Source organism: Furipterus horrens, unplaced genomic scaffold, assembly GCF_987537825.1.
Source record: "Furipterus horrens unplaced genomic scaffold, mFurHor1.1.pri manual_scaffold_15, whole genome shotgun sequence".
Taxonomy (NCBI): Eukaryota; Metazoa; Chordata; class Mammalia; order Chiroptera; family Furipteridae; genus Furipterus; species Furipterus horrens.
The window spans coordinates 21,794,112-21,821,052 of NW_028327185.1; the positions used below are offsets into that span (position 1 = coordinate 21,794,112).

Sequence of the window (26,941 nt, forward strand, 5' to 3'; positions counted from 1 at the left end):
TGAACCAGGTGGTACTGAACAGCTCTATCATTTGGCAGTCCTATGAATGTGTGTGTGGGCGATTTAGATCCTTATTACAGCAGGTCTCAGTTAGTCTTTCTCCCTTTTTCCTTCAAGCACTGAAGATAAAATATCCTGACCATCTTGATCAGAAAGTCCTAGAGAAACAACTACCAGGTAAGAAGAATGAGTCTCTCTCCCCTTACACTTCTGAGTCGGCTGGATCTGCAGCAGCCCCCTTCTATCTGTAAGCGTGGCCTGTGGGGCCTATCAGTTGTCCCTGGTCTTTTAGGTTCTAAAATGGAATCAGTCATGCTAGTATCACTCCCCCGAAGGCTCAAGTCCTCCATGACTTTATCGGCTTACCCAGAAACCCCTTTGTTGAAACGAAGCCCCTGCGTGTGATTACATGTTTAGCCAAAGGCAAAACTTGGACATGGAGCCTTGGGAGGACTTCCCCACGCGGCTGCTGTTTAGTGCTCAGATTGCTGCTATGGGGGTTTTCTTGGCTAGAAGATTGTTACCCTGGATGGGAAGTCTGTCTTACCAGCCTCATAAAACAGAAGTGATGTCCTAGTAAACCGAAGTGTGAATTACTTGGACATTTGTGACTTTTGTATATTCTGCTCCTTACCAGTCAGGAGTCCCTGCAGAAACAGGTCTTAGATGTTTTTTAAAGGACACCCTGAAACAGTTTTCTTTGAAAAAACCACTTCAGAACTTTTAACTGTTTGTGCTACTGGAACTGAGCAAATTTTATTTGGAAAATTCTTTTGTGTCAACAAATTAGAATCAATGTAACTTACCTTAAACTTTCACTCAAAAGAAAAATTACACTCTGGGTATAATGTGAACTCTCAAGATTGAACTTGTTTCCAGGTTAAATGTAGAGCAGAGAGGAATTGAAGAAGAAATGAAGTATGTGTCGCCCTAAGTGACTAGTAAAATAGTTTTGTTTGCCCATCAGGGCAGCAAACTCACCCTGACTTCTAAATTAGTCTTTACAAATAAGCTTACCCTGGTACTGCTTACGGAAGGCTTTGGTGGTGCTCCAAGGACGTTTTGGTTGCTAACCACCATTTAGTGTCAGTCGCCAGTGCTGCTCCACGGCTATTCACCTGCAGTCCAACGTCTGTTCTGTGGTATGTAATTCTGGGACTGTTCTATAAGGGTGGATTAAAACTCCTGGTTCCCTTTCCACTCTTCAGTCTTCAAACTTAAATACTTGTCAGTAAAGGGCTCTGGCCAGTGTGGCTCAGGCTGCAGGTTTGATTCCCGGTCAGGGTGCCTACAGGAGGCAACCAATTGATGTTCCTCTCTCACATAGATGTTTCTCTCTCTCTATTTCACTCTCTCTAAGCAATGAAAAAGTATCTTCAGGTGAGGATTTCAAAAAAATACCATCAGTAAAGGCACTCATGGAGACAGACAAAGATGACCAGAACTTCCTGTTAACGTAATTGGCTTTGGATGTCTGCGTTTTTCCTTTTCAGATACATGAAACCGATTTGTGGGAGTTGTTCAAGCATGTCATCATTAGATCTGCGCTAAGCGCTCCTGTGCAGGGCTTCCCCTGGATTGGCACTAAGCGCCCTCAGTCAGGGGCTGTGATGGGGGCAGCGGGACTGTGGTCCTGGGCTGGCGGCGAGTGTGCCTCACCCCCTCCTCTTGCCCACTGCACACCTGGCACTGTCCCAGCGCTTCAGAGAGTCAGTTACCACCGTGCTCATGCTGAATTTCATTAACGTTCAGGTGGAACAAGCAGAGATTAGAATTATCCATAGAAATTACATGTATTAATTACTGCTTTAAGCTGTTCAGAATGAGTCCTTTTCTGAACTCAGCAGTAAGCCAGCACATTCAGTTTCTACTAATTTTTATGCCACAGGTTAAGATAAATATATAGATATCCTTTAAAGAGAAAAGTGATAAAGAAATATAAAACACTGAAACATTTTTCTTTTTTTGCTAATCAGATTAGCAAGAATTATTAAAAACTAACAAGTGGAACTGGCATCAAAAATCAGTATATGCTTTTCATAAAGTCAAGTGGAAATGAGGGTAAAAGATTAAAAATACATATGTGCTCAGACCAAGCATTCAACCTTGTGGCACTTGTAATGGTAAAAATAAAAACTATTTCAAGTGTTCAGGGGAGACAGCAGACGGTTCCTGATAGGACCACACATCATGGTATCTGGTGCCATCAAAGAGAACAAAGTGGGCCTAGAGCTGCGCTGTGCAGGCGGGCTGCCCCTGGCCACATGTAGCTGCTGACTGGGCAGTACTGGTGTGGAGGAGCCGGCCTGAGAACGTGTGCACCATGTAATAAATACAAATTGCAGACCAATGTATATTATGGAAAACTACGTCCTTGTGTAAAGAGGAGAAAGCTTGGAATGTCACCCAGTTTGACATTTTCTGAATGTTATGATAACCACGTGTTACTTTTACATTAAAAATAGTAACATTATCTAAAACTAGTACATGCAAATTGCCACTTTCTTCTACAGACACTGTACAGGTAGGTGGATCTCATGAGAACTGTTTTACAACCACTTTGTTTCTGCTGGGGCTTAGGAAGATATCCTTTCCAGTGCTGTGCATGAGTTAACCCATCACTGACCACATGAACCCAGTCCACCTAGATTTTCTGAAAGGACAAGATTATCTGAGCAAATTATGCTAGTTAAAATTATAACTGTCTATTTTCTATTCAACACAAACTTAAGGCATTTTTTTCTAAAATAAAGAACATTTATTATCACAAGTTGCATAAAAACACAGACAGCTCTTACAAAATGATTTTTGATAGAAAAATATTAGACTCCGTGTGACATTTGTAGGAACACCACACTATTGCTGTACCTCCCGCTAAAGCTTCAAATAAACTATATTTCTCATAATCAAAATAGCCAATATTTACCATAGCACATCTTTGGAGAAAAGTTCATAGCGTTTTCTGAACAGACCAAAGCATTTGCTCATTAAGTCACATTCCCATGCCTGGTGGTCACCAGCATGTGTGTCAAACACAATGACATGTGTGGTAACGACCGGCTGGTTGTGCTGGAAGGGACCTGGTAGACCATGTAGTTCACCCCTCACTTGACAAGGAGAAACTAAGGCCAGAGGGCTTGAGTGGTCTTTAGTTAAGTCGTAAGTAATCACAAAGATTTATAAAGAAAAGGTAATGATTTTACTCACATCTCTTCCTCTGTACAGACTATGGTGTCTGGTTGATTAGGATTGAGGAGGAGTATTCACCACCACTGAAATGGTGTGAAAACTCACGGTCACAGGGCACTTAGGTCACACCTGGCTCCATTTCCCCAGTGACTCACATAAGTGCTGTGCAGCTGGTCCATGTAATCACTGCGCCTCTGCCCACTTGCTTACTTGCGTGGATCGTCACTGAAATGCCAGTTACAGTCGTCATGGCAACTGTGGCCTTGCACTGTGAGCTAGTTTGACAGGAAACAGTCATTTGAGAGAACTGATGGTTTTTCTTTTCTCTGATAGACTCCATGACAATTCAAAAGGTGAAAGGACTGCTGTCACGTCTTCTCAAAGTTCCTGTGTCAGACCTTCTGTTGTCCTATGAAAGTCCCAAAGTAAGTTGTCCAGCAAGACACAGTCTAGCTTAGCTCCCACAGCATCACATGCTCTTAATCGGAGTCTCCATACAACTGATTCTGAATGGAGACCATACATCTGTTTTGGGGGTGGATACATAACATGTTTTGTCACATCTGTCTTAATCACCTCTCAACCCTCTGTTCTAATTTTAGATGCCGGGCAGAGAGATTGAACTAGAAAATGACCAACAGTCATTACAGTTTTATTCTGTAGAAAATGGAGATTGTCTACTAGTGCGATGGTAACAGCCAACTAATAAAAGCTCAGACTGGTTCACTGCAAATAAGTGACTTATTGGAACAACCCTACTCTCAAAAAAAAAGTTTTACAACTTGCCCTAAGTATAGAAAAGGTTGTACTTTTCATTACGAAGAGACCATTTCTAGGCTTGTATATAAAAGCAATAATACCTACTAATGATTTTATTTCCCATTTATAGTTCATGACTGCATTTCATTATGTATTTCAATATTAACTAGAACCTAACTAGTCTAATAAAAACTGAACACAGTTAATATCTCTCATTAGGCCAGTTTTCATGGGATTCTCTATTAATACTACTAGTTTAAAAGGTTGTTCATTGAGGGAGACGCATCCTCCACAGCGCACAACACTCGTGCATGGTCTCTCTTCTCAATCGCAGTCTGTGTTAGCAAACTTACAAAAACTAACCATGTGCTTTCCCCTAGTTATACCTAAATTGAGCCTATATTCTTCTAGAAAAGATTACCAGCTCTGATCGAAATTCACTTATATTAGGTAAACAGTAAGCAAGGACAGGAGGAAAGCACAGTTCTTTCGTAGTGTCAACTATTCAGAAATAGCCTTCCCTATAGCACTGAAACCCTGAGAGGTATTTGATTTTATTTATAATCACAAAAATTAAGTACTTTTTAATAAGAGTAATACTAAACTGTGACTTTCAGGATTTATGTGAAATGGCAAAAGAAAACGTGCATTAATCCTCTAAATAATTAATGAACTTTAAAACCAACATCCAGAACTGAGAATTACATTAGTTCTTTTCCAGATTTAAGTTGCCTTCATTCAGACATCCACAGGAAATTAACATTATTTCCATAAACCCCAGACTTTGGTATAAGCGACCACTGCGTGTGGGTGGCCACAGGATTGCAGCATTTCCATGGGTTGGTTTTGGCCCGTATTAACCACCCTGATGTTGCACGAAGCCGTTCTGCAGTGCAGGCTGCAATCCCAACTCAGTTACTAAAGATTTCCAAACAAGCCAAGTTTTAACCAAAAATGATAGGCAATGAATTCTAACTGGAAATGATGCATCAGGATTTAAAAATATTTTTTCTTTTGTAAACTATTTGGTAGTTTTCAAATCTTCCAATACATAAATAAATTCTTCTGCTGCTACAGCATCAGGGTTGATTTTTAAAGGGAAACTTGTGCAAACAATAAGCGTGACCACACTGGTGACGGGGGTGCCAGCCTAGAGCACTGGACAGGCCATGTGATCACTGCCCAACCGCAGCTTTCCCTGGATTCCCACTCGGATCATCACTCGCCTACCCTGTTCTTTAAACGCTGCGCCTTAAGTCATCACTGTCGCACTTCGCACTGGCAAGGGTCACCGCACAGCTCCTTCAGCCTCCAGAGGTCTGTCAGTTCCTGTGCAGAGTACTGAGGGGACGACAGCATTCCCGTCTCACAGGTCTTCTCACACAGCCACAGGCTGTCCTGGTGACAAACAGAAAGGCTGACTGGGCGCTGTGACATCAGCGGCTTGCAGAAAAGTAAGAGCTCGCGCGCAGGCCACCTACCCTTCCCAGGGAGGCTGGAACTGTTGCCAGGACACCTCGGCGTGTGGGGCGTGGAAAGTGCCCTGTGGCCAAGGAATACAGAAACAGTGCAGTGTGTGCACTAACCGTCAGCTGAGGGGCTGCTGGGAAGGCGAGGCCCGGCATCCACGGTGCAAAGTCGCACACGTGCCACTGGAGCACCGGCCGCTTTCCGATGGGGTGCTACAGTATTCCGGAGACTGTACCCAGTGCTTGATAAACGGTATCTAACTTAATCCTCACAGTAACCCTGTGGAGCAAAATTGTTTCCCTTTTACCAGAACACCTGGAACTAAGAGCAGACCTTGCTCAAGGTCCCAGGAAAGGTCGTGTAGGTGAGCAGGGCTGAGTGGGAAGGATTTAAGAGGGCCCCCAGCCTACTTCCAGTTGTACACATGGACTCATCTCTTTCCAGTATCAGAGCAGAATACAGACCCAAAGCAACCCATGCAAGCAGAGAATGTGACAGTGCTGCTACAGCCCCGAACGTCTCTGCAAAACGGGGCGGAACTGGTCCTGAAAGAGAGGGAAGGGTGCTGGCATTGGCCCAGCCTGGAAGGCTCTGCTGAGTTCAAAGGCCTTGAGACTCCAGGGCCAGGAGACGGGCCAGAGTCCCACAGCCCGCCAGGGCGCCTGGGTAGTGGTAAGAAAACAAAAGTGTATGAGGAAGGCCTGTATGTCTCACCCTAGGCCCTGGGTGGGTGGACGGAAAGGGGTCTCCCCCGAGCATCAGGAACCGGAGCCCACCGTTGGTGGGTATCCAGTTGGAGGCCCATAAGTCCCACATCAGAAACAAGGTGCTCGTGGCTGGTGAGGCCCCAGTGTGGCAGCAGAGACGTAAATCCTCTCTGTAGGAATGCATTTCAATTCAGACCCAAGTCCCTAAGGAGCATGAGGTCACAGCCAAAAAGCCTCTAAACACATCAGGAAATAAGCTCCATAGCAACAGTCTGCAGAAACCATAAACTACAGTCAGACCTGCAGACACCAGATACCAGAATGATCAGATAAAGAAATACAATCGTCAATGTGAAATAAATCAGAGATGGGACTCAAACTACAACAGGAACGAGATCAGCGAAGCTGACCCAGTGGACTGGGTTTATTTCTGTCGCCCCCGAAGTAGCGTGCAGTGCTCTGGGCCCCTGGCACTAAACAGGGCTCCTCTGCCCCTGAACCTTCTGTGCCAAAGTGAGGCTGCAAGCATCCAGAATTCAACTGAAGTCTTTGTGGCAGAGACAGCTTTGTGCTTGCTTTCGAGGGCTCAGTTTCCCACAGTCTCTGCATTCAGTTCCTGTTTTTCCAGCCCAGTGATCAGTGTGTTTTATGAGACATTTTACCCTATTTCATCCAATGTTTCATTTGCCTCAGCCAGACCACCACACTGCTGGAAATGTACGTCAGCTGATTCTTTTAATTTTAAAGCTGCAAAGAATTTCTGATAAAAACCTAATTCTTCTTTGTGGGCAGGAGAACTTCCATTCAAAACATTTCCTTGTGGTTTCCACTCAGAAAAACACTGTATGAAAACCCAGGTAGATTATTGTGAATTAAAATCAAGAGCACAGCTACAATGCTAGATCTTCAAGTCACTGCTCCTGCCCAAGGTGTGATCCCATGGCTCACCTCCTCAGCTCCCCAGGCCAGCCCCACTCAGACCTCCTTACCTGGTACCGTTTAGGTCCTATGGCTGCCATCCAGATGCCCATGCTTACATCTTCACCCTAGACAGACAGCGTAAGTTCTAAACGCACAAGGTGAAATGCTCTGCTGTCTGTAAAAACACTGCCACACCCCTCCCAGTGATAAATTATTTTTCTGCCTCTTTGTTCTGTAACCCATGTAATATGAAATCCAGGCATGTGCTGACACTGATACACAGAGTAAAAGCTAGTGGGTGTTAACATGACAACACATCCCACAACAAGGACCTGTCCCCTTTCTTCGTGGACCTTAAGACTCCAGCACTAATGGTGGGAAACTCAGCAGAGCTGTTCGCCAACATGGTTACCAGGATCCCCAAGAAGGAAGCACTCACTTTTCATTTACCTTCTTCTAAATATCAATTTTATACTCCTGCAGGGACTAGTAAATATAGGCTGAAAATAAAGTAAGCTCAGAAAAGGTTTAGGAATGTAATCTAGAGCTGAATTTGAGGAAGAGTGATTCCTATACAGACAGAATAAAATGCTCTTCCCCAAGGGAAGGAGGGCCCTGCTTCCAGGGATGGGGCACTGAGCTGAGTGAAGTTCAGTTTGATGAGTACACTCTCAGGTCAGAAATTCTTAGTTACCTACCTGATAGGTCTTCAACCTTCCCGCGTTGCTGGCCAGCCAGTGGACGATGTCCCTGGAGACCACGTACCCCGACCCGCATGCAAAGGCGGGGTACGCGGGGCTGGGGTATTCCAGCTCCTGCCACTTGCCCGTCCGGTCCACTGCCCAATTCCACCTGAAACTGAGGTTCAGAACAAGCTGGCGTCTTTGTGCTGCCTGACACACAGCCTACCAACTTGATTATCACCACAAAGGAATAGAAGCAAGGAAAGAAGAACGAGAATTTTTGTTTTATCTAGGGTATTTTATATAAAAAAACCAATATATTTAAATTCAAAGCTGCATTTGTGAAGCTTCTGAATGGAAAGTACCAGATCATCTGGTATATATATGCTTACAAAATTCACTAATCCCTGTTGTATTCCCGAAGAATACAGTTTCAGAAATGTCACAAATTTATATTAACATATAATATACAGCAGATGTTAATCTGAGTACCACTTATTTCGTGGGCTTGAGGGTAAAGCTAAACCACTTCCCGCCTTCATTACATTAGCTTGAGGTTTTTCATTTGAAAGTTTCTTCCCCACTAATCATAGATTAATAAGACATAGTAACCCAGGAGCCTAATAGGGAAATTTCCTATCTCAACCCCATTTTTCTTAGGAGAAATAAAGCATATTTCAGTCTAAATTAATTACCTTTCTTCAGGTACATGAACACTAAAGGGCTAACAATGTTTAACTTACTTTCCCCACCAAAAATTAGGTCCATCCAGGTTCTTGTGGGCAATTCTATTAAATACGGCTTCTAAGTCTATGTAACAGTCGTCATCTGTCTTTAGCAATAAATCAAAGCTGGTTGTTGCCACAGTCCTGTGGGCAAAAAAGGACATGCAAGTCAGCGCGTCCATACAAGGAAACACAGTGACGCGGATGCAGTCACACTGCTAACATTTTAAGTAAAACTGTCCCCTGCTCCTGCATCCTTTCCCTGTTTCCTATTCTTGTAATACCAACCACCACCCTCCCCCGATATTCACTGCTTGGCCGAACACAGAGATGTACAAGCCGATTTGAAAAGGTACAAAGGAAAGAGAACACAATAAAAAAGCATCTGGCTGAAGTGGAACATACTGGATCAAACAAATGCTTCCCGGACACTGCTCGGGTCAGGCCGCCAAATCTAGTGAACACCTGCCCTTGCCCCTTATGTTCTTCATAAGACAGGCCCAGGACGAGGGGACCAGCATCATGCCTGGTCCCTCACAGAACTCTGTTGGACAAGCAGCAACAATATGCTACTACTTACATTACATTCAGCTATTTTATGGTTTAAAAAAATAAAGTTGTAACACTGAAACACACTTCCCTTGGAAACCATTTCCAGCAATTAAACTATTATCAGTGACCTTTTTGGGAGGCACAGGAGGGTGATTCATTTATCTAGACACAGAAAGTATACACAAAGGCAACCAGAGACAAAACTGACATCTTCATTTCATAGTGCCAATCCCTGTACATTTTTGTTAAAAAATCCAGAATATGGAGTCCTCCAGCTCCTGCCACTTTCCAGTTTGGTCAACTGCCCACTTCAATCTGAAGCAGATTAAAAATAAATTGGCTTCTTTATGTTGTCTAGGAAACCAGTCAGATGACGGAAACCTGAATGAAAGATACCTGGAGAAAGTCTCATTAGGTCAGAGAGCAAGGGCCCACCCCACAGCATCTCGCTAGGCTCCTAAAGCTCATTTCTAACGAGCAGCATGAGGCACACACAGTAGTTATTTGCTCATGAGGTCAGTGATGGTTCAACTGAGTCAAGAAGACTGAATAATGAAGCTTTCATTTACAGAGTGGCAGAGGCTATGGGGCAGCAGGACCCAAAGCACAGCTGTTAGGAGGTCACTGTGGTCATCCAGGTGGAGATGATGGCCAGAACAGTGGCAAAGGAACCTGAGGGAGAGGCCAAGATCGCGGAGACATGTGAGGAGAGGAGATGAAACTTAAATTGAAGGTAATATTTAGCTAAATCGAAGTTCCACAACTGGGAGTCAGCCCCGATGGAAAGTCCTAGAACTCCATCACACTGATTTCCCATTTCCTGGGCCTCCTTTCCCACTCTACCTCCTTGCATCCCTGCCTCGGCCCCACTTACAGCAGGAATGAATGCCCACTAGTGACCTTGAACTACAAGAACATCCAAACTCCATCCTGGTATTCTAGACACTCCCAGGCTTCCAAGTCACATTTATATCTGTCCTCTGCCCACAGGATGACTCCTCTGCCCACAGGATAACTCCAAAACTATATTAGCTTGTCCTAGCTGTGAGACATTATGTTCCATACACTAATCAGACCGTTGGACCCTCAGAACCAGGGGACCATATCAATAGTGTGTTTGATAATTTCCCAGTCTGACCAGGGCCACCGAGAAGAATGGACAGACGGGCTCACCAAGAAACATGCTCACTGATAAAATCTTAAAGGAAAAGACAGGACATTTACACAATGGAATACTACTCGGCTGTAAAAAAAGAAACTTTACCCTTTGTGACAGTATGGACGGACCTGGAGAACATCATGCTAAGTGAAATAAGCCAGTCAGAGAAAGACAAATACCATGTGATTTCACTCATATGTGGAATCTAATGAACAAACTTAACGAGCAAAACAAAGACTCACAGATGGAGGGCAGATGGCAGCTAGTGGCGGGGGAGGTTAGGGGGTGAAGTGACTGAGCAAAAAGGAAGAACGACTCACGGACGTGGACAACAGTGTGGTGACTGCTGGGGAAAGAGGGTATAGGGACTAAAAGGTAATGTAATAAAATACAATAAAGATTAAAATAGAAAAAAATACAAAGATGTGAACACACTTTATAAATACAGTCTAGACAGAGATATGGTTAGAAGGTTTTAGTCCTATGTCAGGATAGATAATATCAGGGGCTCAACAGCAAATTACGGGACCTTAGAGTAACTACCTACCAACAACTGTATGGATAACAGTTACTATTATTGTTGCTATTATGATTATAAAGGTAGGAATTACAACTAAGACCCAAGAAACACTGGAAGTTCTGGAAGTTGTAAATATAACAGACTCTGGGGGTTGAATTTTATTTTATAAAAAAATTTTGGAATTAGGGCAAGTAATTTTTAAATGGGTGGAGTAGGGAACAGAAATGTAATGTGGATGTTCAGTTAAACAGAATTTGGGCCACTAACATGGGCACAAGTGGCTATAATTGGGGGTTTGGGTAGGCAGGTATGAAGACGGGCTGCTTCCAAATCCCCCGATTTTCATCTCATGTTGGCCTGAGATGACCATGGCAATGACTCCCAGTGAAATATGTGTTTGCCTGTTTGTTTCTAATCGATTCCTATCCTTCACATGACAGGTTGCTAATGTAAGTAAGAAAGGAGCAGCAATTGTAAGATCTATCCTCACAGAAAACCAGGATACAAAAGATCACATCCCAGGTATTCAGGGGTCTTAGGTTGGTTTGTTTCTTAAATGTCTCAGTGGTCTGATGGTGGAATAAACTGTTTCTTCATCAAAAGAACACGAAAACGGATTCTGTGTACCCAGCACCTTCACAACCCACCATTTATAGAAGTTCAGCAGCTTTGCAGGAACGTTGCGGTAAGTGTCGACAACATCCACAAAGATAATGTCATCATAGAAGCTACTCTCCTCCCTCAGCAAGGCATCCTCCTCGTGGAGCTTTCTTATGTGATCGATACGTCTTCGAGGGCGAGAATGAAGGTTTTGTAAGAGAGCATCACCTTCTAAAAAGGAGAAGTCGAGAGATGGAGAAAAGGCTATTGTAAACAGAGGACCCAGAACTCACACCCACAAAAACTGTTCCCAAGGTAAGTTGACAGACAGATGGCTGTTGGGAACTCGGGGTGGGGAAACCACAGGGCAAACGGACACCCTCGCTTTGGAGGGCAGTCCAGCAGTACCTAGTGAGGCTCAGGACACCCACGCTGTGTGACTCATTAGTGCACTGGAGATGCTATTTTATATGATCACAAGGACATTCGTTGCAGCACTGCTTGTAACAGTGAAAAAATGGAACCAACCTAAATGCCCACTCATAGAGTGGCTGCACTGTGGTATATTCAGGTTAAAATTTAACCTGATCTTGTATGTTAGGAGGGAAGGATTTGAAAAATAAAGCTGAGTGAGAAAAATATGTGGCTAATTGATATATGCAATATGATACTATAGATATCAATTATAAAATATAAACACACTCTTTTACTTAAAAATATGTACCTCTGTATTACAGTAGAAAGTAGAAAAACACGGATGGAAGGGGTGCGCATGACTGAGGACACTGACATGAGGAGCAGGGTCGGGGACAATGGGAAGGGAGGGGCTTCAGTTGTACCTATACTGCTTTCTTTCTTTTAAAAAGCAAATAGGACAAAAGGTAAGCATTGTTAATTCTGACAATAAGTACATGGACATTTCTTATAGCACTCCCTATTTTTGGTGTATTTATAATATTTCATAATAAAAATGGTTACTATTGTGCTTAAAAGACTACTTACTATCTCACAAGTTAATAAATCACTTGTCACATTTGTGCAGGGACTGTCTTCAGACCCTATGAATATAAAATAAGGCAGCAATTCTTTCACTAGGGCAGGATTTTCTCCAATGTCTCAAATTAAGAAAAAATTTCTGAAAAAAAAAAAGTGCATGGCTGAGGGGTGGGGACAGGAAGCTAACAAGTAACACAGCACCCCCTTTTGTAAGAGGGACGAGGGTCTGAAGGCTTGCGGATTTGATTTCCGTCTCTGCCGCTATCTGTGAGATACTGAGCAAGTTACAAGTCTCTGGGCCTCAGGTTTTCCACCTGTAAAAGGAGAACTGGGTTTTCAAGAACGCTTGTGGAAACACAGATCTCCAGGCCCCAAGCCAAAGATACTGCAGGTCCAGGGTGGGACCCAGCAATCTGCATTTTTAAAAATTAAAAAAATACATTGAATGTTAGGTAGAAAGGGGAAGGGTGAGAGAAACATTGATTTCTTGTTCCTCTTATTTATTCATTCATTGGTTGCTTCTTGTAAGTGCCTTGACTGGGGATCGAACCCACAACCTTGGCATATCGCGATGGCGTCCTAACCAACTGAGCTACCTGGTCAGAGTCAATCTGCCTTTTAAAAAGTTTTTTTTTTAACTTCTTGATTTTGCAGACAAAGAGAGAGACGGGGAGAGAAACATCAATTTTGTTTTCCATCCATCTGTGCATTCACTGGTTGATTCTTGTATGTGCCCTTACTGGGGATCGAACCCACAACCTGGGTGTATCAAGACAAGGCCCAGCCAGGGCCCAGTCTGCATTTTTAGCATGTACCTCCCTGTAACTCTACCCCTTAAGAAACACAATCCTAAGTAACCTTGGGATCTTTTCAACCCTTACATTGCTATTGCAACATCCTTTCACTTTAATTTAGAAATAAGGATAAATACATACAATTTAACACTTAAAGTGAAAATGTTATAAAATTGCAGTTACAAAAAATGGTAACAAGATGAGTGGAAATTAAATACATGCCTTTTTAAATTTTGTATTTTGTTTTATTGAAGTATAATTAGTTTAGGTGTACAACATAATGATTTGATATTTGTGTATGTTTTGAGGTGATGATTTCTCGTTTTTTGAGGAAACTCCGTGCTGTTCTCCTTAGTAGCTGTGCCAATCTATAATCCCACCAACAGTGCATGAGGGTTCTCTTTTCTCCACATCCTCATCCTCACTAACATTTGTTATTTCTTATCTTTTTTGGTAAAAGCTATTCTGACAGGTATGAGATGATATCTTACAGTGGTTTGGATTTGCATTTCCCTGAATATTAGTGATGTTGAGCATCTTTTCATGTACTTGTTGGCTATCTGTATAGCTTCTCTAAAAAATGTCTATTTAGATCCTCTGCCCATTTTAAAGTCAGATTTATTGGTTTTTATTTTTTATCTTGATTTGTATGAGTTCTTCATATTTTTTAAAGATACACGCCCTTTAGGTAGGGCTTCCAGTCAAAATGGAGGCGTAGGTAAACACAGCTCGCCTCCTCACACAACCACGTAAAAATTACAGTTAAACTATAGAATAGCCATCACTCAGAACCATCAGAAATTGAGTTGAATGGAAATCTGACAACTATAAAGCTAAAGAAACCACATCAATCCAGATTGATGGGAGATGCAGAGATGCAGAATGGGTAGGCCCCTCACCCAAGTGTGGTGGATAAAAATTCGGGAGGAATATCTCAGGAACGAGGGCTCCCAGCCCCACACCAGGCCCCCAGCCCAGGGTTCCAGTGCCAGAAAGAGAAGTCTGCATAACTTTGGCTGGAAAATCCAGCAGGATTGGAATCAGTGAAAAGAAAAACACTACTGGATTCCCTAGCAATTCCTCTTAAAGGTCCTGAGCCAGACTTACTCAGACTCACTCCCTCTGAGCTCCAGGATAGGGCAGCAGCTTGAAAGGAACCAGTGGCACACAGGGAGGAACTCAAGTGTCTGGCATCAGGGTGAGAAATGGGGGACAGCTCTCTCCCAGATAGAAAGGTCGGCAGAGACTGTTGTGCCTTTTTGAGCCCTTCCCCCACCCCAGAGCAACAGACCCAGCAGGCAGGAACCGACCTGACGTTCCATCACCCGGCTCACACACTTCGGCCTTGCCTGGCATTTACCTGAGGCCCCGTCCACCCAAACAGCATCTACCACCCCCACTGACTAGTACAGTGAAGTTGTCGTTATTCACCCATGTACGTTCCAATCCGCTCTCCTTGGCTGCCAGGTTGCATTAATGTATCACCAACTGCTCTCATTACATTAACAATGTATATGTAGTCAGACTTTTTTGCTCTGGAATCCTATTTGGTGTAAACATAGGCAATGTAGATCATTGCCTGCCCCGGCTTTGCCCAGCTTAGCTTCACACTGCATCTGAACCGGTACGAGCAGATTGAAATGGTCAGAAATTGTCTGCTACCAAGTGTGGCCTGTGCCTTCTGTTGAGCTGGTCCAGCCCGTGGCTGTATTTCTATTCATGTTTCAACTTGGACTGGAACTGTAGTTCACTTAACTGGTACATTAATAACTTTGTAGCCCTCTTTTCTCCCTCTTTCTGGGTGTTAGACCCTTTTACTTCGCCTTGTCTTATCTAGAGGATTACATCAAACACATGGAATCCCTGAAAGGCCATGACTGTCATGACTGCCATGGAACCTTTACTGCCACTCCCTATTTTCATATCTATCCCTTTGATTGTTTTTGATTTTTTAAGTATATTTTATTGATTATATTGTTACAATAGTTCCAATTTTTTCCCCTTTGCTCCCCTCCACCCAGCAACCCCCCTGCCCAAGTACATGCCCATGGGTTGTACATACAAGCTCTCCTGCTTCACCCTTTTCTATATTCTTTTTTAAAAATTAATTATTTTAACAATAAAAAATAACAATCCCTCCCTCTCAGACTTAAGACCCTTTGTAATCTTATAAAGGACAATGGGCGAAGGTCTCGAGCTCCTCTAGCTGCTTCAAGCTGGACATGGTCATCGTCCTACCTACCCTTGGGTCCAGAAATCCCTAATAAGAGTGGGGATGTGGAGGGGAGGGTGGCCTTCCCACATGGGAAAGGATCTTGCACACTCCAGGTCGGTTGGCTGTCCCCGGACAATGGCGTGCTTGGTTTAACAGGCTGGCATCCTTGTTGTATTCTGGGGCAACAGATTTGGCAACAGGGTTAAAGGCATCATTCAATCCATAACCATTAGGTGACAAAAGGCAGGGATTAATTTTTCAATGTCCCACATTAGGGAAAAAATGGGCTTCTTTGGAGGAAGGTGTGCCAGGCAGTCTAACCTATCCCAAACCCTTTTGCCCACTACACTTAGTTTGGGCTGAGGGAAATATTTTAGGTTTCCCCCTCTCAGACCTCTGGGCCCTTTCTGTCCAAGCCATTAGGATAGAAAAGAGAAACCAGTTTTAAAGTGAAGCCCACAGACCACCCCATTCTTCACCAACCCAGCCACTTAGTTCAGCCAAACCATTGAGTCTCAGGAGGCAGCGCTGCATACAGGATTAAGTGAGGCCTATATGTACAGACAATCACTCAGGTAATGAGATCACAGGCTTATGCCCTTTGAAAACAGAAAACACATGTTCATTTATGTAACATAACCCACAAACAAGTCTCTAAATCTGTAAGACTGTCTTATTGGAAAGACATCCAGTTGCAAAGCATTTGACATTCTTCTTGCCTATAGATTAAACATCTTTGATGATATCACAGACATAGTTTAATGGTCACGTTGTGATGAAGTGGCCTTTTCTGTCTCTCCATGGTTATAAGACTTCTCTCCAGCTAGTGTTCGGTTGGTTATTCCAGATGATTTCTCCAAAATTAAGTTGTAAATCCAGACTGGTCCTGGGAGGAGGTTAGTGTAGCTTCCACTTACTCCTCCGCCATCTTGGATCTCCTAAATACATGCCTTTTCAATGAACAAATTACACAGTCTGTTTTATACTGAATCTATCTGAAAGATGTGAGTATGAAGTAATATATCGGTGTGTATTTTAATCTGATGATATGTCTAGGTATCGTTTAAAGAATCATATGGTTTACAGCCTCTCAAAAGTCTGGAGGAATCAGATAGATCCATCTAGGGAGCTTGTTTAAATACAAACACCAGAGCTCTAATCCTAAAGATTTTAACTCTGTTGCTCGAGTTGGTCCAGCAAGAGATGCTAATGCCCCACAAAATTTAAGAATTTCTGTACCATGTGATTCTTCTGAATGGCCCTTTGATCTTCATATTAAAAAAATATTTTTCACTCTGGCTGATGTGGCTCAGGAATGCTGGCCTGCAAACCAGAGGGTCACCGGTTCTATTCCCAGTCAGGGCACATGCCTGGGTTGCGGGCCAGATCCCCAGTTGGGGGTGTAAGAGAGGTAATCACACACTGATGTTTCTCTTCCTTTTTTTCTCTTTCCCTTCCCCTCTTTCTAAAAATAAATAATTTTAAAAATATATTTTTCTAAGATTTCCACATATATTCAGTACATGAGAAGACAATTAATTTTAATTCCTTTATCTTAAAACTTGAGTTATTTCAATCTCGTTTGGAAAGCATTTTCCTAAGGCACCCACAAAATTACTAATAAATGAGTTCAGCAATGTTGTCATAGTTAAGGTCTGTAGGGAGACAAGTGGTGGTCTGGGGCCGGAGAGAGAAAACGGGCCTGGGTTTCTTTCTGGAGTGATGGAAATGGTCTGGAATTAAGAGAGATGGCTGCAGAGCTCAGTATACTCAAACCCACTGACTCAAACACTCTTAAAGGATAAATTATGTGGTATGTGAATAATATGCCAATAAAGCTATTTTTTCATGACAAATAAATAGGTCACCTTTTATGTCCAAGTGTAGAATAAGACTACGTACATGCAATTCAGTATGCTTTTCAACTTTCAACGTGCCAACTTACCTTGAATAGTGTAAATAAAACCACCTGCGACTCCCTCCACACACTCATGAGGCAGGGCACCCTCTGCAGCCTGGAAGAAACAAGAATGCAGGTGCTTCTTATAATTACCAACTGACAGGCAGAAGTCACACTGTAACTGCACAACGGCCAACTCTGCCCACGCTGCTGGCACACCGGACTGTGCTATCAGAGTCACATCAGTGTCCTCCTGTTTCTGTTATCTAATTACAAAGTGATACATCAGGTGTATCACTCTGACTCCAAAAAACCTCCGCTGCCTTGCGGCATACCTCTTCAGGGGAAAGGCTAAGGGAGTAAACCCTGACAGAAAATCCGGAGCCGGAGTCCCTAAGGCGGTTTGACGTTGTAGTCAACACCGGCAACTCCTGCGACGCACCTGAAGCCAAGCTGTATTGACTCCGTCTTTCCCTTGGACCCTTCAGCTGCGAAGAGAGGGGGGGTCTGCTGCATGGGCAACAGCAGACCCTCCATATCACCCTGCCCAGGCTCTGTAGCTTCAGCTTCACTGGAGAGGACACTCCAGCGTCATCACAAGATGTCGATTCAACATGGGAGGAGACAGATACCGTGTCACTCCCGAGTTGGACTGCACAGCCATTCTCGGCGGTGCAGATAAGACTCTTAAGAAGCTACACCATCGTCTCTCGAGATGGACGGCTACCGACGACATCAGGTGTGTGCAGCAGTCCACGCAGGGCTCAGGATCCCAACTTACAGGATCATATATTCTTGAACTTGCTACCGTAACAGTACAAAATCTAATTTTATTTTGCATTGTAACCGTATCACTTAAAAAATTACAGTATAGTCATGCTGTTCCATTTCTTGGAGATGGGAAATTCCCATGAGTCCAAATACATCCAGGCACAGTTCGAAGTCCAGTGACCGTGCAGAGAAAAGGGCCTCTAACCAGGGCTGCTGACGCTGTTAGGGTGCCCAGAGACCCCCAAACCAACAGCCAGTACAGTCCCAGCGGCCTCCCAGCACGGAGGCTCTGCTGCTACTAGAGATTTACGCGATGCCCTTGCTCAGTGTGCAGTGAGGCAGCTGTGTGTGGCGCACACATGGCACAGCCACCAAAGGGACTGAGGGGACTGCACTGGCTGCAGCGCCTCTGCGGACAGATCTTTCAGCGGGGCTGTACTGTGCAAAGCAATGCTCTGCAGCTATCGGAGATAGTCCTGACATGACTGTCCTAACCTGTCATTTAACAAAAAACACGGTTTGCAGCTGAGCATAGAGGAAATAGCAAGTGAATGCTACAGATTCTAGCTGTGCTGTTTGATAAAAGGCTGCATGCTCTTTACTTTTTATTGTATATGCTACATTGTTTTGGCTTACTTAGAACGTGATGGTACTTTCTGTTTATTAACTTCTACCTAAAAAGTCAGAACTTGGCTTTTATTTTGGTTTTTAAAATTTTCTGATATGATCACTTGCTGGCAAGGGAGCAAGACTTAGAACTTTCAGCTCTATGCATTTTTGATGAAAATCTGTGTTTGCACATGGGGTTTCCTAGAGAAGGCTACTAAGTTACCTGACTTCTTTTAGGGAGCCTCAGTGTTTAAGCAATCTATAGCTCTACAACTATATTCACCTCCAAACTGGATCACCTGAGTCTACATTTGAACCTTGTCCTCAAGTCAGATGTAATTTGATTTCCTTTTGTGTAACCAACTCACTACTACAGCATTCTGGTATGTTTTGGACATTTTTAAGTTTCATAAATAGAAAAGGAGGCAAGATACTAAAGATATTTGACTTAAAAATAAGAAAGAAAAACTATAATTAAACTCCATAAAACATTCTATCCGAAACAAAGGACTTTACATAATAAAGGATGAAATCCTAAACATGGCCTACAAGGCCAGGTTTGCAATTACATGTGAATCAGTGGGTCAACTGTTTCACATCTTCCTTCCTCAGGGGCCCGTAAGTTCCACTGTGGGCCAGTAATGCACCTGTTCTGCCATGCCTGCGCCTGGCTTACAGTCGGTGTGCAGTACACGTTTTCTGAATGGGTACGTAGTAACATACCATATGACATTCATTTCAAAGTCAGGAATTAATTCCCATGAGTAACATTTAATGGAAATAAACTAATTTGTGAATTGACATGCAAGTGCTTTTCCAATCATTGTATCAGAGCCTCAAGGAGAATGAACGACCGTCTGACAGCACCACAAACACCGCCTAATTGGAGCCCATCATTTTAAGTTTGTCAATACCTTCTCCCCCCGCTGTTTAAGGAATTTTTATTAAAGCACAAATTTTATGATCCAAAATACATTTCTTTGCTCAGTTATCAAGTCTGTTATACATGTTCTTTATCATCCTACATTCATTTACTCTGAGAAATTTACCTGTCAAATTGTTTTAAATGAGGCAAATACGAATAAATGAAAGACATGACAGAAATCTCAGCAATATAAATGAAAATGAAAACTCAATCTTATTTCCAACACTTTCATCTATAGTATTTTTTTTAAAATGTGTCCCAGGCATGAAACAGCTCTGGCCACCAACACAGGCATCAAGCCAGGAGGAACTAAGGGCTGTCCGTCAGCCGCTTTGCCCTGCCCCATGAAGAGCAACACCACTCACGTGTCTCCTTGCCCACCGCCAGGGGTTCAGCCACAGCAGTTTAACGAATATCCTACCATCAAGCTCAGACTGCGGATGTTCCGGATTTTATTAAGCAACTGCTCCTGATGTTAAATACCACTGAGAAATAAAACGTCACTCTTTTTTCAAATGCACTGACCTTCAGGCAAAACTATATAGGTTGGGGCAGAAGTAGGTTTATAGCTGTTCATATGGTAAATAACACATTAATAAATGCTGTAATACAAGAATAAACTCTGTGTTTCACGTACTCACAACTGTAAACCCGCTTCTCCCCATCCTGCATTTACAAATAGTAGAGTTTACAAAGTCACAGAACATTTGAGTTTTTTATCTTTATTATGGTGACTACACAACATTTTTTACCATATGTTTTGAAACACAGAAGATTCATTATTCCATATTGTCTGGGTTGGTGTAAAAATAAACTGAAAGACACTTTTACGTATTAAAAGCTGCTCAAGTACGCCAAACAGCTTAAAACAGAAAAGGAATGGCTTACTGTGATGACCCTGAGAACTCCTCCTCCGTCATTTACTGCCACTTTGTGGAGATTTCTTGACACGAGGCCCTGGAGGTCTTGGCTCTCCCACACGATTGTACCTTCAAAGCTCTTTTGTGAAAGATGAAAAGTGAGTCATTTCTTTATTGTTGTCATTAGGTCTTAAGTAACTTTTAAAAGAAAAATTTATTTTTTCTTAAGACACATTGGTTAAAATTTTTATCCCATGACTAACACACTACTGTTAACGTTTTGGTGTGTACTCTTGCATCTAGTCTTTTCAGATACACACCTAAAAAACAACTACAAAGAGCACACCATTTTGCACACACTGCTTGCTATTTCCCTGAAGTCACAGCATTTCCTTGAGCTACTGCGGCCATCACAGCAGTTCTTTATCCTCTACGGGTAACACACCCTCCAGAGACGCCAGAAGTCTCTCAAATGATCACCAACCATCGGGCATGTGGCACTACCAAGGCTCTACTAGAATCATGTGGGCCATGTTTTGGTGCTAAGGTTTATTTTCCCCCAATAATTTATTTAAAATAAATTCCCAGGACTGGAATTGCCGGGATAAGAAACAGATATACTGTATCTTTATATGAATTTTGGTACACAGTGTCAAACTGCTTCTCAAAAGTAAACTATACTAATTTATAAGGTCATTAGCAATTTCTGAAAACACCAGTTGTACTGTCCCCTCCCAGTACAGGGTATTAGTCAAAGAAAAGAAGTTTATGCTGATTTGTGTTCCTCTGGATTTCTAGTGACGTATGTGAACTACACACACTTCTCTGAGCATGGCTGTGTCATGTTTCTTTGACATTTAGCTACTGAATTTCCTATTTTTCTTATTAATCTGTGTGAGCTTTTAATAGATAATCTTGTGTATATTATATATGCTAAAATATTTTTTCAGAATTTTTTGTAATTTATATTTTTAAAAATTCAAAAGGTCCGTAAGTTTTATCTCGTTTAATCTGACAAGCTTTTCCTTTGTGATTATTATTAAATTCTGAGCTTAGGAAGTTACGCCCCTCCCCCAAGGTTTGATATACATTTAAATTCTACTGTCTTCTAATTTTTCTCTGGTTTCCATTTTAGGATCTGTGCTCAGCTGGCTTCTCAGTTCTGCTCAGGTGAACTCCACACCCCTCCTGAGGGAGGCTTTCCCCAGAGGCAACAGAAGGCAGCCAACTCCTAGGCTCCCTCTATCACACCGACCTTTCTTTAAAAAAGAAAAAAATATTTTATTGATTATGCTATTACAGTTGTCCCAACTTTTCCCCATTTGCCCTCGTCCACCCGTTACCCCCTTCCCTCCAGCAATTCCCCCCTTAGTTTGTGTCCATGGGGCGTGCATGTAAGTTCTTTGGTTTCTCCATTTCCTATACTATTCTTAACATCCCCCTCTCTATTGTTCCTACCAGTTATGCTTCTTAGTCCCTGTACCTTTCCCCCCACTCTCCCCCTTTTCTGGGTGGAATAATCTAGGTTGTAAGTCTTGTTTTTCATCACTTCTTGCCAGTCCCTTCTTGCCTACAGTTTCTTTTGAGAAATCAACTGATAGTCATATAGGCACCCCTTTGTAGGTAACGCTCTGCTTTTCTCTTGCTGCTTTTAATTCTCTCTTTATCTTTAACCTTTGGCTTTTAATTATGATGTTTCTTGGTGTGGTCCTGTTTGGGTCCAACTTGTTTGGGACTCTGTACTTCCTGGACTCGTATGTCTATTTCCTTTGCCAAATTAGGGAAGTTTTATTTCATTATTTTTTCAAATAAGTTTTAAGTTTCTTGCTCTTCCTCTTCTCCTCTGGCATTCCTACGATTCAGATGTTTGCACTTTTGGAGATGTCCCAGAGGCACCTTATACTGTCCTCATTTTTCTGAAATCTTGTTTCTTCTTTCTGTTCTGGCTGAATGTTTATTTCTTCCTTATGTTCCAAATCGTTGATCTAAATCTCAGCTCCCCCTCTCCCTATTGATTCCCTGTAGATTTTTCTTTATTTCACTTAGTGTAACCTTCATTTCTTGTTTTATGTTGCTGCTGTACTCAATGAGTTCTTTGAGCCAGTGTTTTGAACTCTGCATCTCATAGGTTGGTTATCTCTGTTTTGTTTAGGTCTTTATCTGGGGTGTTGTTCTGTTCTTTCATTTGGGCCATATTTCTTTGTCTTCGCAGTTTGGCAGCCTCCCTGTGTTTGTTTCTGTGTATTAGGTAGAGCTGCTTTGACTTCCTGCCTTAGTAGCGTGGCCTACTGTAGAAAATCATGTGAGGCAGAGCCTTAGGTAATCGCCAGGGTCGGGCAACCCGCTTCACTGCTTTGTGGCTGTGTGGGGGGAGGGCTTGGACAGGGGACAATGCCACCGCCTGGCTTCTGGAGGTTTTCCAGGTGCTCACTCTGTTTGTTTCCCATCACTTCACTTACTTCCTGTATGTAATTGGCACCCTTCCAGCTGTTGCCCTGGTGCTGAATCCCAGAATGGGTGGGTCTGCATATATCCTAAGTCTGTGCAGGCCCTTTAAGCCAAGTCTCCTGAAAATCTGGCAGTTTCTTCCACCACCCCAACCCCCACTGGTTTTTACAGCTAGAAGTTATGGGGACTTATCGTCCCAGCGCTGGAACCCTGGGCTGTGCGGTCTGGTCTGGGACTTACTCCCAAGGTACACTCCCAATTTTTATTCACCATCTGTGAATGGGGGATCTTCCATTCTACCACTGCCTCTCTGCGCCATGCCATGCTTCCGCAACTCTGTCCCTCTTACCCACCTGGATGAATGTGGCTTCTTTAAATCCTTGGTTGTCAAACTTCCATATGGCTCAATTTTCTGACAATGGTTCTGGGTGTTATTTGTTTTGAGATCTAGTTGTATTCTTTCTAAGGCTGAGCAAGGAGCCAAGGAGGCAAAGCCTGTCTACTTGTGCCTCCATCTTGACCATTAAGTTCTATCTGACTTTCTTAATCCCACTTTGCACTGTAATTATTTCCTTTTTACTTTTCCATTGTCAGGCTAACTGCTCCCACTGGAATTCGAGGACCAGGCCTCAGGGACCTTGCCAGCTTATTAACCACTACATTCCCAACACTCAGAATGGCCTGACATATAAGCGGCATTCAAAATAAATGTGTAAATAGGTGGAACAGCAGAAATTGATGTCTCTCTCACTCTCTAAAAAAAAAATGTGTACTTAATTTTGAATTCAAAATCAATTAGAATTAATTCTGGTATAGGGCATGAGATAAAAGATATAGCTTTAATGGTCTAAAAAATTTCATGTATTAAAATTAAGAGATAAGCACTTTACAGTAATGACTCAGTTAGCAAGCATTATAAGGAAACAATACAAAATCAAATTTGTACAATAAGTTAGACCGGTGGTTTGCAAGTTGGTTGTTTGTTAAGCAATACAACTTCTCTGCTAAAACAGATAAAAACACTGAAAGAGTCTGGGTTCCTCAGGCAGCCTGTCACTTTGTGTTCAGCTAATGTGCCTTAATCTTCACTATCGTATCCACACCTGATGCACCTGTTGGAGCCCTAGGGCTCCTCAGGGCAGATCCTGTAGACACACCTGTCTCATCCCTTCCTAACCTTTAAAATTGAGAAGATGATGCCACCTCACAGGGCTGTTTGAGGATTAGCAGTACGTACAGCACAGTTTCTCGGCTCAGCGACATAGAGCTTTACCACCACCAGAGGGAACCCGGAATCACTATGCTGTGCGCCTGAAACTGTTTTACCTCAATTATAGCTCAATAAGAAAGGGAAAGACAAGACTACCCTCTGAGTTGAACTAATTAAATCCTTACATTAAAGGAAATAATGTTTCTAATAACTGGGAAGAGTTCTAATATTGAAGCTTAATTACTAAGATCAATACCTTAAGCAATGTATCAACTGGCAATTATAGGAAAATTGGGTAAGAGAGAAATTTTGGCAATGTAGCTATGTGCAAGGGGAGAAAGATCCAATAATTGGAGGATATAAAGCACTCAGGTCACAATCGACCTACCCAAATGAGCTAAAACCCCTTCTCCCACTTTTGCAATAAAATCCAATGTCCAAACCAAATATGATTCAAATTCAGTTTTTAGGTACCTGACATACCCACAAGGAAGTTCCTAGATAGGGGTCATGAACTTTTAACTCACTCTAATACAATTATTTTCTACCTTTTTTCAGTTCATGGCACACATAAACTAATTGTTAAAATTCTGCAGCACACCAAAAAATGTATTTTTTTGCTGATCTGAGAAAAATTGTCAGGTATTGCATATTTTAAAAATTCTTGTGGCACAGCAGTTGAAAATCACAGTTCTAATAAGCTAACACCCATTAAAGATGGACACACCAACATTCTGGTTTATAAACTGATCTGTGAATTTATATAACATCACTCAGTGAGAATCTGATCATCTCTAAATGAACTAACTGGAAGACCAGTGTCAGGACCTGAAAGCTAAGTCCTAACCCTCACCATGTGGGGCCACTTTGGGTTCACCTTGTCTTTCTCCATGCAACCACAACTTCTTGCCCTTGGTACACCTGACTTTCTTCTAAAACTTTAGTAGTCATAGTTTGGAAGGACTGATACCAAATATGTTTAGGAGAAAGACTTGACAGAATTTCATGAGTGCTCAGAAAATGAGAGTTGAGGAAAAATCCCATGTTTCTGGTTTGGGTGCCTGAGAAAAAGGAGATCTATTATCCATGTATGAAAATAAAGGAGATTAGAAGGGTGAGATGGAGATGATATTATCATCAGAATGCCCACAGGACATTCAAGCAGAGACGTGCAGTAGGCAGCTGACGTGTGTAGGGAGTTCATGAGAGAAATCTGGGCTGTAAATTTAACAGCCCCATTAGTAAATAGGTGGTAATGGATGAAATTGCCTCAACAGAATGAGTAAAAGAGAAGGCTGAGTATCAGATCCTCATGCTTAATATTTAAGTGGAAAGCAAAAGAGTATATAATGAAATACATCAGGAAGAAGGACTGGGCCAGATGTGGTTGAACCAAAAGAATGGACATTATATAAGCCAAGAGCAAACTGATCAGCTGGGGTAAGGATAAAAGGTCACTGGGAATCTTAGTAACTGCCATTCCAAGTGAACCGGACCAAAAGTAAAGCTATAATGACCAAATAAAAATGATTTGCCTCGGAACTACAAATCTGGGAAATATGATGTCAGACAAGGAATTCTGTGCCCTGTCCACACAACTGAAACTTGGCATGTGACCTGCTTTTTCACAGTGGCTCCTGCCATACAGGGTCAAGATACATCAACAAGTTAACTGAACTATGTAATAACCAGAACTCACTGGCCCCCCAAATGACCCTGCTTTAGTCACTGGACTTACATAACCATACTGTTTTGCTACTGGGGAGGAGCAGCTACATCTCCTCCCCTCCCCATACCTGCTCCTGCTCCATGTCACAGTCACTATTGAGTTTCTATTCCCAAAGGCCTACTCTCCACTCTCAGGTACAAAGGAATCATAACGCTAGGAATCTCTTCAGATATGAAACAAGTTGTTTATGGTAAGTCCCTGCTAAGAGCATAAGACCAAAATAAAAGTTAGGAAAAACATCATGGTATGAGTTGGAAAAATGAGACTTTCTAAGTGATCTCATCCATCACGTAAGCACACTATCTGCAGCCTCTCACATGTGATGTAATTCTTTTGTGACCTATTTTTGTCATCCAAACCACAGAACAGCTTGGACATATAGTAGTTTTGTGTCTGTGACCACTAACATTTCTGATGGATTGGACAAATGGCTACATCTGAAAAATTCTGACTTTGATAAAAAAGAAAAAGCGTGTAAGTAGCCACAATGCTAACAATAATGTCCACAATGCTAACAATAATGTATCCAGTGACTCAGGTGAATAAAAATGGTCTTTCTATTGAAACTAGTTTCAAGTTTCAACTGCACTACTGAGGAAAATATGAAATTAGAGAAATGAATATTTTAAGAGAAACACACAGCAAGTCTCCGTTTAAATCTGTGACCCCCCACTGGGGTTTATGCTTCAGTGAGTCACACGATGAAACCATTACAAGAGATTTGCTTACTTGACAGGCTACACTGCTGGCTCATGATTCAGGGAGACGAGGAGGTGGAGGGGCCGAGCAACACAGCCCCTCCGCTCCCGCGCAGCACAGTAACGATCTGCTTCCGCCTGTCACTCTCCGCTGAGGACAGGCAGGCGCCCCACTCGGCACTGTCAGTTTTCTGTGCTAATGAGCCTCCCTAGGCTTGACGCAGCAGAAATGTAAATTAACATGGTTTCAGAAGAAACAGGATTGTGTGTAAGAGGAAAGAATGTTTCTTAATTTTTAAAAGTTTATTTTTCTTTTTAAGAAAATGAATACATACTTATCATGGAACACTTAGATACACAAAAAGAAGAAAATGAAAATCATCTCCCATCCTGCCCCCCAACCCTAGTATAGCCACCGTTAAATAACTGCATGTTTTTAAAAGGAAAAACATTACTCAGAAGTAAAGATAAAAAGTCAATTTAGATGAAAGCATAAAGTAA

General features: G+C 42.4%; 2 protein-coding genes across 2 annotated transcripts in view; one reads left to right on the forward strand and one right to left on the reverse strand.

Annotated features, from left to right (window-relative positions):
* The window catches only part of TBCE (tubulin folding cofactor E), a 59,504-nt gene extending 54,508 nt beyond the window's left edge, over positions 1-4,996 (forward strand). The window contains exons 15-17 of the mRNA XM_090263450.1: positions 118-177; positions 3,523-3,614; positions 3,792-4,996. Coding sequence (XP_090119576.1) covers positions 118-177; positions 3,523-3,614; positions 3,792-3,884 — 245 coding nt within the window. The 3' untranslated portion in view covers positions 3,885-4,996. The remainder of the gene's footprint in view (positions 1-117; positions 178-3,522; positions 3,615-3,791) is intronic.
* A 203-nt stretch (positions 4,997-5,199) lies between these two features.
* The window catches only part of B3GALNT2 (beta-1,3-N-acetylgalactosaminyltransferase 2), a 60,948-nt gene continuing 39,206 nt past the window's right edge, over positions 5,200-26,941 (reverse strand). Inside the window, exons 6-12 of the mRNA XM_090263451.1 lie at positions 20,384-20,494; positions 17,236-17,305; positions 11,333-11,516; positions 8,473-8,598; positions 7,745-7,904; positions 7,115-7,171; positions 5,200-5,346 (exon numbers count right to left, since the gene is read on the reverse strand). Coding sequence (XP_090119577.1) covers positions 5,209-5,346; positions 7,115-7,171; positions 7,745-7,904; positions 8,473-8,598; positions 11,333-11,516; positions 17,236-17,305; positions 20,384-20,494 — 846 coding nt within the window. The 3' untranslated portion in view covers positions 5,200-5,208. The remainder of the gene's footprint in view (positions 5,347-7,114; positions 7,172-7,744; positions 7,905-8,472; positions 8,599-11,332; positions 11,517-17,235; positions 17,306-20,383; positions 20,495-26,941) is intronic.